The sequence below is a fragment of the Trachymyrmex cornetzi genome, unplaced genomic scaffold (genome assembly GCF_001594075.2).
Source record: "Trachymyrmex cornetzi isolate Tcor2-1 unplaced genomic scaffold, Tcor1.1 scaffold652, whole genome shotgun sequence".
Lineage (NCBI taxonomy): Eukaryota > Metazoa > Arthropoda > Insecta > Hymenoptera > Formicidae > Trachymyrmex > Trachymyrmex cornetzi.
Window position 1 is genome coordinate 163,115 of NW_017299973.1, and position 10,894 is coordinate 174,008.

Below are 10,894 nucleotides of genomic sequence, written 5' to 3' on the forward strand. Positions count from 1 at the left end.
TAAAACCAGAATGTTATGAACACAACTTTCACATGTATGTAGTTTGTTTAAAGCGAAAATATTAATATATGTGTTTTATGCCCTTACAACTTCCTTAAATTAAGTATTAAAAAAGTATCATCTAAGTATGTGTGTGTGTAATACTGAAGTAATGGTCTGTATTATAGATTTTTTTGGGGCTGTACAAAGTTGTTTTCTTAGAATCTTATGTTGTTTAAAGTGTGTAATGTGAATAGTGAATAATTTAACCTCGTCGAGCATAAATTTCCGTGCGTATCGGGGTATTCTCCCAGCACCGCCATGAACAATGATAACCGGATTTACTCCCTTTTTCTTTTTTTTCTTGATTTGAGCCTCGGCACTGATTCTGACCAAGATTTTATTGATCCAGGCACAATAATCGCACATTATATCAGTAACGTGTGTTTCAGGATTTTCATTGCCTTTTAACATTTTTCTTTGCAAAAATCTCCTAAAGCGTCCGTTGAACGAAAGCCAAATACTGGTGAATTTTACTCGAATTGGGATTACGCGAAAGTGTCACGCATGTGTCATTCGCATATAAAAAATTATGCCGATGTTATTTTATTTTTTCGATAGTAAAATGTGCAACGTTAACGTATAATAAGTAAATACAATTGCATTTGAGTATGATAATAAATATGAATTTTGTTATCGCAGGATGGCACACGCTATTTACAGCTACACGGTCATCAGACATTAAAGGGACGCAGTTACGACCAAATTGTAGAAGAGTTTGTGAAACAAGAAATTTGTAATGCTGCTAGTGCATGGATTTCTCGTTCAGAGATTCTTTTCCCATACATGATTATAATCTTCGCTCTAAATAGATTATTGAACTGTTGACGATGGATGGATAGATTACGCTCTCTATACAATGTCATGTAAATAAAGGGTAGTTCATTATTGGTGACATAATACATGCCTGAAGCCGAGTTGCACATTCGACCAATTTTTTTTTGGTGCATTCGGGGAGACGCTATTAGCTTAATTTACATACGCGTTCTACTTTAAAGTGCTATTTTTTTAGTTTCTAACATAATAATAATAATAATTTTTAAACAGTAAATGTGGGACAATATATGTTTTAAAGTCCTACAGCCCTATAGTGCCCTGTATGAATTACGGTTAATATCTATCATCCCTGAGTTCGAGCGTCTTTATATCTCCGCACGCGGTCTAAATGCCATGAACAAAAAGAGTAGGGATGACGATGGGCAAAATTGGTCGAAATGTACAACTCGGCTCCAGGCCTGACGTAATATAATTTCGCATAAAAAGATAAATTTTTTTTCAAGCAGTTTTACTTTTGAGAAAATCAAATTTGGAGATTGGACAATTAATATCAAGTTAATTAAGTTTGCATAATTTTCAATAATACAGTGCCATACATCGAAAGATAATTAAACAGCAATTACTATGACAAATGTAAAAATTCTTATAAAAAACGTAAATTTTCAATTTAACAATTTTAACATATATGCTTTATATAAATATTTGTCTAAGTTATTATCGAATAATAATTTACATGAATAATTTTTTAAAACATTTGTGTAGAATATAAATATACAATATATTTACATATATTGTATATTTATATTTCTTTGTATACATTTATATTATGTGTATATACATGCACAATATTATATATATGCATACATAATATAATATATACATATGTGTATACATTATGTGTATATATACATATAGGCCTTTATTCAAAACGCGCTTCCAACAATGTTAGCGCGCTAACACTATACTATGGTTGGCGTTCAGTAGAACGTTTATTTTGCAACTATTGGAAGTTTTCTTCGCGTTGATTAGATTATCTTTTTAGATTTAGAAGAATAATCCTATCTCAGCAATCATAAATGATTGCAAAACTGTTGTGTTCTGCTAAACACAGTCATTATTTTACGTTACGCATATTATAGAATTTTAGAAATAAAAACGCATTTTTATCGATAAAAGCGCGTTCTGAACATAGGCTATAATATACATACATATACATATGTACACTCACCGACTAAAAGGTTGCAACACTTTTTTAATGGGTTTCGGAATGCAGTCTGCTCACCGAACGATTGGTTCTTACTTATGGATCCGTAAGTAAAAACCAATCGCTCGGTAATTAGGCTGCATTCCGAAAACCATAGAAAAAAATCTGTTGCAACTTTTTAGTCGGTGAGTGTACAGTCATGGACTAAAAGGTTGCAACACTTTTTTTCAATGGGTTTCGGAATACAGCCTACTCACCAAGCAATTGGTTCTTATTTGTCGATCCATGAATAAAAACCAATTACTTGGTGAATAAGCTGTGTTCCGAAATCCATCGAAAAAAGTGTTGCAACTTTTTTGTCCCTGACTGTACATATTATTTTAATTTATAAACGTATCCTCGTTTCATACTTCAATAATTTTTTATTTCTTTAACTAGGATATTTAATTTTTTTTATTTGTGTAATTGTTATTTAAACTGAATTATTGTGTAAAAAAAGATAATTTGAAAATTATCCAAGCTTAATGACAGAAATAATTGTTTAATAATAATAACGATTGCTTATTAACAATTGTTTAACAGATCTCGAAAATTATTATTGAAGTAGTTGAACAATTATATCAAATGTATTGAAGTAGAATGATTGATGTTGCATGAATAATTACTGCAGTTACTAAACAAACCAGTTCTTTTATGAAAATTTTTTCTACATTTATTTTTAAAATAAAATCATATTATCTCTCAATTACATTTCAATAATGGATTACCTACATAAAAAAGCTCGATATCAAATCGGCTAGGCTATGTATAAAATTCTATGTATATTTCAACTGTATAATCTTATCATTTGTCCTTATTTATATATATTTTATACGATACACTATATAAATGTATGTATAAATATGTTATGAATACTATTTTTTTCTACATCTATTGGTACTTTTTTCCCTGGATGGAATATTGTGTATTAGTATATTATAGAAAGATACAAATAAGTGCACAAAAATCTCATTCGTTTTATATATAATAAGATATATAAAATTATAATAATTTAAATGTACTTGATTGCACATTGGAAAAATTTAATATTATTCAAAGTTATCAAAGACAATTACTACTAAATATTACCTTGAAAATCTTACATTAAAATTACAATTTCGGAATAACGTAAAATTCTATATCTTTCGTTAATTAAGAGCACGAATTTCAACTTGTGTCTAACAAGGGAATGGTCGGAACTGTCCCTCATCGATTTTAATGAGCTTTGGATATGTTATAGAGCATGAAAAAATATTAGACCTATTTTTTTTGTTTATGCTTATCTCGAGGTTTAGAGAGTGAACCACTCTGTCAAAAATAATGGATTGTATTGTTTTTCTTAAATATCTTTTAAACTATGAAGTATATCCATAAATGTTTTATATAAAAGTTGTATAGTTTCTTATGCTCTGTATAATACCATAAAAATCATGTTGCAAAAATCAATTTTTAATATGTTCATAACAATTTGTTGTAAAATTGATTTTTGCAACATATCTTTTATGACGTTATACAGAGCATAAGAAACTTAGTACTTTTATATAAAACATTTTTGGATATATTTCATAGTTTAAAAGATATTTAAGAAAAACGATACAATTCATTATTTTTGAGGGAGTTTCACCTTCTAAACTTTGAGATAAGCACAAACAAAAAAATATGAGTCTAATATTTTGTCATGCTCTACAACATATCCAAAGTTAATCAAAATCGGTGAGGGACAATTCCAACCATTCGCTTGTAAATATTACTTTCTGTGACTAGCATCTTAATTATCTATTGCAATAATTGCAAGTGCATGTATACACTGAAAGTATAAAATTTGTGAATCTTTCTATATCTAATTCTCGGAAATAACAATTGTAATTCTAAAAAAATTATTAATGCCTGTATTCTCACTTTATTAATATATCTATTTTCGTTTATGATATTGAAACGTATCGCAAAAATATATCCAGCTCTTGTAAAAATTCCTCTTTCTTTGAGTAATAGAAATCTTTCTTCAGTTTATGTATTTCTATGTTACCAGATTCCATGCCAATAGCCTAAAAAAATATATATTTAAATTTATAACATAGAAAAATCTCTTTCGAGCTTAAGGGGATGCTGGAGTGCCCTGTTTTACGAATGAAGTATGATTAATTTTCCTTGTTTCTCTTAATTGCACTTACAGATTAAAAGCTCTTAGCTCATTTCTACAGGCATAGTATTGTTCTTTAAGGTTTTCTGTAGGCTGCTTATTTTAAACGAGTAAAATCTGAAACTCTTATATACAGTACATATTGTGACGAGTTGACTGCAGGAGCCGGTGACAAAACTACAATTTTATCCTCCACAATTAAAGTATTGACAACAACACTGGCTGTCAGCTACAATTTAATACGAAAAATGAAAGAAAATTAAAAATTGTAGTTTTGTCACCGGCTCCTGCAGTCAACTCATCAATATGTGCTACATATAAGAGTTTCAGATTTTACCCGTTTAAAATAAGTAGCCAGCAGCCTACAGAAAACCTCAAAGAACAATACTATACCTGTAGAAATGAGCTAGGAGCTTTAGTATAAGAAAAAAGAGTCGCCAAAAATTTCGTTCGTATGCTACGAATAAAATTGACTTTGCAATATGTTAAATAAGGACAGATGAATGCGTTTGAGCGAGACACGATATATAATAAGTATAAGAAATGAATGAAAGATGTTACTATTATCGAATTTGGAATTTTAAAAAGTCTGTACTATCGACTTCGATCAAGTTCGGCCGTCGATTCAGCATTCCCTTAAGATGTTAACTTTTTAAACTCACCAGATATTGATTCATCATATCTTGATCTATTATGCAAGGGGATAGCTGCATGCTGCTTATCTTTCCCCACTTTTCCATAGGTAATATATGTATAGGGCAGATATCACTCTGACTCAAATCCCATACGTGAATTCTGTTAAATTTATAAGTTTCGTAATTGCTCCATTTTATTTCATATTTGCAACTTTATTCATTTCATGAAAGGTGTACTTACCGAGAACTATTATCCAGAGTATATACAGTCAACGGTTTCGTTTTCGACCATTGCAATGCTTTAATCTCGTCCAAATACTGTTCGTTTTTCAATTGTACGATCGGTCTCTCTATATTTAAATAATGAAGTCGAATTGTTCCGTCGTTACAGCCAACCTGATAGAAATCAAATTAAGATAAGAATAAAGCTTTTAAAATAAACGACAAAAGAAATCTTACCCAGAAAAAGGATTGACCAAAAGGACAAACATCAATGCAAGTTGAAGTACCGCATTTACCTGTGATATTTAATGGAAATAAATTTGATGTTACACACAATACACGTTGGATGCATACATCGAAGTAATAATATTATTTTCACTCACTTATCTCAGCTGGTTTGTACGTTAATAAATTAGTTCTATTACCAATATAAGTAACATGCAAGACACCGGTACTGTTAGTTGCGATATAAATATTATTTGTGTTTGCACTGTCTACATGCATATCGATAAACATGTTCATTCTAAAAGAAAATCGAACAGTTAGAGAAATCTCAGACATGTACTGAGCTTTCCAAAAACACATCTCAAATCTATTTTATTTACATTTCTGAGTCTTTCTTCGTCAAAAACATTTTCTGATTCTTTATAAGTCTTATGTTACCCCAGTGAGAAAGCCCTAAATCGTCTATATTCGTACCCATGTTGTGCAAAATACTCCATATTATGAGACAACCATCTTCGTCTAAACTACATATCTACCAAAGCAATTTAAAAATAAGCGTGGATTAGTAGAGTTAAATTTTAACAGATCAGTATCAATACTGTGATATAATGACAACCTGAATAGGAATAAACTTGTTACTCCTTTCTTTAGTACAGATAGTTTCGATCTTAGACAGTACGCGTATCGCAACAACTTGCGATGTATGTGCATCTAACTCTGCCGTTGTCGTGTAAGTAGGCGTTCTGATCACCCAATCTAACTCGTTAGCTTTATCCGTAATCTTCTGATGCCACATCTCATCCTCCTTAAGGTCCCAGAGATTCAACGATCTAATTTCAATATTTTATATTTTTAAATTGTTGCAAAAACTATGAGAGTTTTAAAAAAAACTCAAGTTGCATACCCATCCTCGAGTCCGGCAAACACCGTGTTGCAATACTCAACGATCTAATTTCAATATTTTATATTTTTAAATTGTTGCAAAAACTATGAAAGAGTTTTAAAAAAAACTCAAGTTGCATACCCATCCTCGAGTCCGGCAAACACCGTGTTGCAATTCGTTAAGTGAAAGCAACAAGCCGTAATAGGACATTGCGAGTAGAACAATTTCTTCGGCATTGAAGGTTCGGAAATATTCCAAACGCATCCGATACAACAATCAGTGATATAATCCTGTTTATTTATGGTTTCTAACTCCTGTTCAATACATAACAAATTACGTTTCATTTTGAACTAATTAATTTGTTTTATAATTGAATAGTATAGCAACCACGTACCTCTTCCACAGGAACGTGAATAGTGAGCAGAACTTTATTTAAAACATTCGAATAATGTATAATCTTAACTGATCTGGTAGCTAAGAATGTTATTGTATCTACAGAGAGCTTTACGAAACCATCACTGAACGCTAAGTCGCCCACATCATTTTGAAAAACGGTGCCACCATGTTCTCTCTCTTCCAACAACGATAATACAACCGCGCCCGCGCGATTAAGAAAATTGTTTAACCGCAATACATCGTACGATGGTTGTGACAAAAAATTTATATCGTCCATTTTGTCCAAATCATTTCCGACGCCTATTTGCTCCTGCAAATTTTTAGAACGTTCAGAATTATACTTACCGATATCTGGAGACATGGTAATGTTTTGGCGCTAACACATGGCGCGAGACACTGCCGTGCTTTTATAGACAATAATGTAAACTATTACCATTTTAAATAAATTTATATCTTGTTTATCACGCAATTCTTTTCTACAAGTTACAGGAAATTGCGTCCACTTGTTCTTACAAGGCACTTCATCCGTTTGTATCTCAACGTCTATATTGTCGTCGCCGGTTTGGATAAACACCTATAGAAAACAGTATACAATACTCAATCGATCATGGTACAATTATCATAAATTATTTTATATATATATATATAATTCATCATAGGGTATAGGATTGCATTCCAATAATGACCATTCCATAAAGTCCAGTTTTATCATTTCCAACAATTCTTCGCCTCTATTCCTTATCTTTCGCGAGTTCTGCAAAAGATAAAGCAATTTAGATATATAATATATGTATTTAATATTATGCTACGTTCTTGTGTAAAAGTAAATTACCTCTTCACGATGATTCTCTTTTGGTTTACGAAAATCGATAAATGGTACTTGCGACAGCGGCGGAGATCTAGTAAAATCCTCAGAACGGCTATCCTCGAAGCCTTCATCAGTGGACGACGGCAAAGATTTATTTTCTACTGGTCGATCGTCACTGCTTCAAATAAATGTGAACACAGTAAATTAACCATATATTTTACTTTATTCTTTTTAAAATAAAACGCTTTAGAGTAAAGCATGCAAATAAAAGTGTAACAATTATAGATGACAAGAAATGTGCAAGTATAATCAAGTATAATAATAAATTTACAAGTATTCATTTATTCATCTTGATACTTGATCTTAGTTATCACAAACCTAAACGTTTTACCAACTGGCTCTCTTAATTCAGGTAACGGCGATGTATTGGATTGCGTTAAAAGCATAGATTCTACCCGTGCTGCCCGTTTTTTCGCTTCTGCTAGATCGTAATGTCCTGAATCAAGCATATGTTCCTCTTCAACCTTTGTATGTTCCATTCTTTTCTACAAAAATCGTTTTTATAAAATTATGTGTTTCGACATAGAGAATAAATATTCATATAGAATAAGTATTCAGTGAGTGATAATACCTTCTCTCGGAGGCGTAATTCGATCGGTTCTAAATGGGAACTGCTTCCACTGCTATCTGATTTTTCGCTAATCGAGGGAGTATCGCTGTCTGTGCATTCTTGAAAGTCCGATTCATAATCCTGAAAGACAACACAAAGTAATATAATTATCATATATATCATCATTTAAATTTTTCCTGCTTTTTTTCTTACCTCAAAATCATCTTCATAATCGTAGTCCACCTCATTCGAGTCTGCTTGTATACCAGAATGACTGTCTGTTAAAACATCTTTTTTCTGCTCTTTTTCCATGATATCTGGTCTCCTTACAGCACTGTGTAGCATTCTTATCTCGCTTGGACTTAGCGTCCTGGATTTTCTGCGTTCTCTGGACGACATTTGTGGCTTAGTTCGATTGGGTGTAGAGAGATCTTGCGATTTTTCTTTATCCCTTAATGCTCGAATTGCAATCTTTTCGTTAGATTTAATATTGAGCTTGTCTGTAGTCCATTTTGGCATATATACCGTACTCTGACCTCTCTTTGAATATCCCACTTGTTCTCTAGATTTCCTCTTTTTGACTGAATTATCATCGCTTGATTTTGTAACATTTTCAGGTCTTATCTTAGAAGTTGTACTTTTCTTCATTAATGAATGACTAGACGAAGCATTGAGTGGACTAGATTTCGATGTCGAGGATACTTGTTTGACAGTCTTAACTTGAGAAGATCCGGCGAATGGCATGATAGTATTTCTAATTGATTGTGTCCTTGTCAAGGAATTCTGCAACGATTTGGATCCTCTATCTCCATCTCCTCTATCCTCAATAGTTTGAGATTTCCTTGGAAAATTAGAATCTGATTTTTTCGATGTATCGGTATTGCTTTCATTACTGGATGACGTTTTTGGTTTTGACCGGACATGTGTCTGGACTACATCTTTAAGTCCAATTTTTTTAGTTGCTCCCTAAAGAGAAATAAATTATTATTGGAGCAAAATAGAATTTTTTATACACATAGTAAAATTTAAATTAAAATAAATAGTATTAATCTAACTAACAAAATATAATTTTTTATAATATGTAAATGTCAATATGAGCCAACACATGAAGTTAGAATATGATATAATTAAAGCTTTATTAAGCTAATGTGATATACGTTTCGACCCTTGTTTCGAATCCTCTTCAATACATAAATTAATGATGCAATAACAATTAGTAAGATCATATTATGATGGCTGTGTCTATTTTTAACGAAGATTCCCTCTCATTATTTGTTGAGCGTTAGAACTGTTAATATCGTTCTCATACTTGCTATAAAAATTGTAATTCAATAACGAGGTAAGCGATAATCCTATGTTCTTCCGTTTCAACATTACATCAAATCTGCCAGTTTGCACATCTTTCCTTAAAGAATGGACACAGTCGTCATAATGTGATTTTACTAATTGTTATTGCGTCATTAGTTTATGTACTGAAGAGGATCCGAAACAAAGATCTATAAACGTATACTATATTAGCTTAATAAAGCTTTAATTATATCACACACCAATTTCCTGTGTTGACTCATATTGGCATTTACATATTATTATTAGATTTAATCTTTTGGGGCCTATTACTATTACTTTTGTATAATTTTTTATTTTGTAACATCATATGTTTGATAACAATAGTTTAATTATTAAGTTAACAATAAACATTTAATATTTTACTATTAAAATATTAAATAATAATAACAAGATAATTTTATATTAACACTTTAAAAAACTAGATACTTTAAAATAAACCAATCAAAGCAACATTTAAAAATGAGAAATTTTTAATTTTTAATTTAAGCATTATTATGTGTGTATGTTACATATTTTTAGAGCGTGAAATAAATTGTACAAGCAATGTTAAAGTTTCTAGAATCAATTCTTATAAATAAAACATAATTAGATTGAGTCATGTCCATGCTTTCTGTGTAATTAATAAAGAATGTGTGCACATAAAACATCTTTTTTATAATAGCAATAAATTATATAGAATCAATACTCTCTCTTTCTCTATTATGTCTATTATCATAATCTTTACATAGCTTCGCGAAAAATGTCAATAATTTCGAGGTTGACGTAAGTGAAGTAGCTTGACAAATTCACGCGTTAGTTAATACAAACAAAAAGGAATGCAATTCGCAGGTGTACATTTCTGTATCTAGAATGTAATATGTGACATGGTAATCGAACTAATACGTTAAAAATCGTTAAAACACTCACTTTATTGGACATTATGCCGCTAATTGATCGGCGTTGACAGTTACAGTCGATCCTAAGGCAACCATGATGTAAACTAATGCAACCATGATGTAAAGCGGGGAGCACAGACTCTTGCATAACGCATAACACGTAATGCATAAGAATATGTACCAATCGAAGTTCTCCGTTTCTTTCCTTTCCATGTAATAGAGAACTCTGGTTGGTTTAATTTCTTATGCCTCATGTGTTATGCGTTATGCAAAAGTCTGTGCTCCCCGCTTAAGGCTGATGTCAATTACTACGTTTACACGGCACGCTTTACGCCGAAGTTATAACATGGATGTCATGAAACTGATCACAGTCATTCCATTCTTCAGAGGAACAGCTAAGACCTCTGCTACACGGCACGCTTAACCCTGGATCTACAATAGATTTTTAAGCTTTAAGCCATAAGGAATGGACGAATCACAATCAATTATTCTCCTCGCATTCGACTGTAGTTGGTCAATTTCTTACGGCTTAAGGCTTAAAACATCCATTGTAGATCCGGACTAATCGAATTTAATAACATCCGTAGTTATGAAATTGGCCAATCATAGCTTTTCGTCGGGAGAATAGAATGATTGTGATTGGCCAGTTTCATAACTACGGATGTTATTAAACTCGATTAAGGGTGCCGTGTAA

The 10,894-nt window shown here is 31.6% G+C and overlaps 2 protein-coding genes across 4 annotated transcripts in view; one reads left to right on the forward strand and one right to left on the reverse strand.

Moving 5' to 3' along the window:
• Tsf3 (Transferrin 3) overlaps positions 1-1,439 on the forward strand; it is a 14,891-nt gene extending 13,452 nt beyond the window's left edge. For 2 of the 3 annotated variants that reach the window (XM_018516877.1, XM_018516876.1), the window contains one exon: positions 682-860. In XM_018516877.1, the coding sequence (XP_018372379.1) occupies positions 682-779 (98 nt within the window). In that variant the 3' untranslated portion in view covers positions 780-860. Of the gene's footprint in view, positions 1-681 lie in introns of all 3 variants that reach the window. The other variant, XM_018516879.1, reaches the window with a different exon arrangement.
• A 2,533-nt stretch (positions 1,440-3,972) lies between these two features.
• On the reverse strand, positions 3,973-10,289 carry LOC108767150 (WD repeat-containing protein 60). The gene is given in 15 exon segments (XM_018516875.1): positions 3,973-4,104; positions 4,862-4,994; positions 5,076-5,230; positions 5,294-5,352; positions 5,440-5,579; positions 5,662-5,813; positions 5,898-6,111; positions 6,306-6,478; positions 6,559-6,870; positions 6,994-7,314; positions 7,393-7,543; positions 7,747-7,913; positions 8,000-8,119; positions 8,192-8,944; positions 10,232-10,289. Coding segments are annotated over 15 exon segments (2,985 nt in total). The 5' UTR covers positions 10,244-10,289; the 3' UTR covers positions 3,973-3,981.
• Positions 10,290-10,894: the final 605 nt, after the last annotated feature.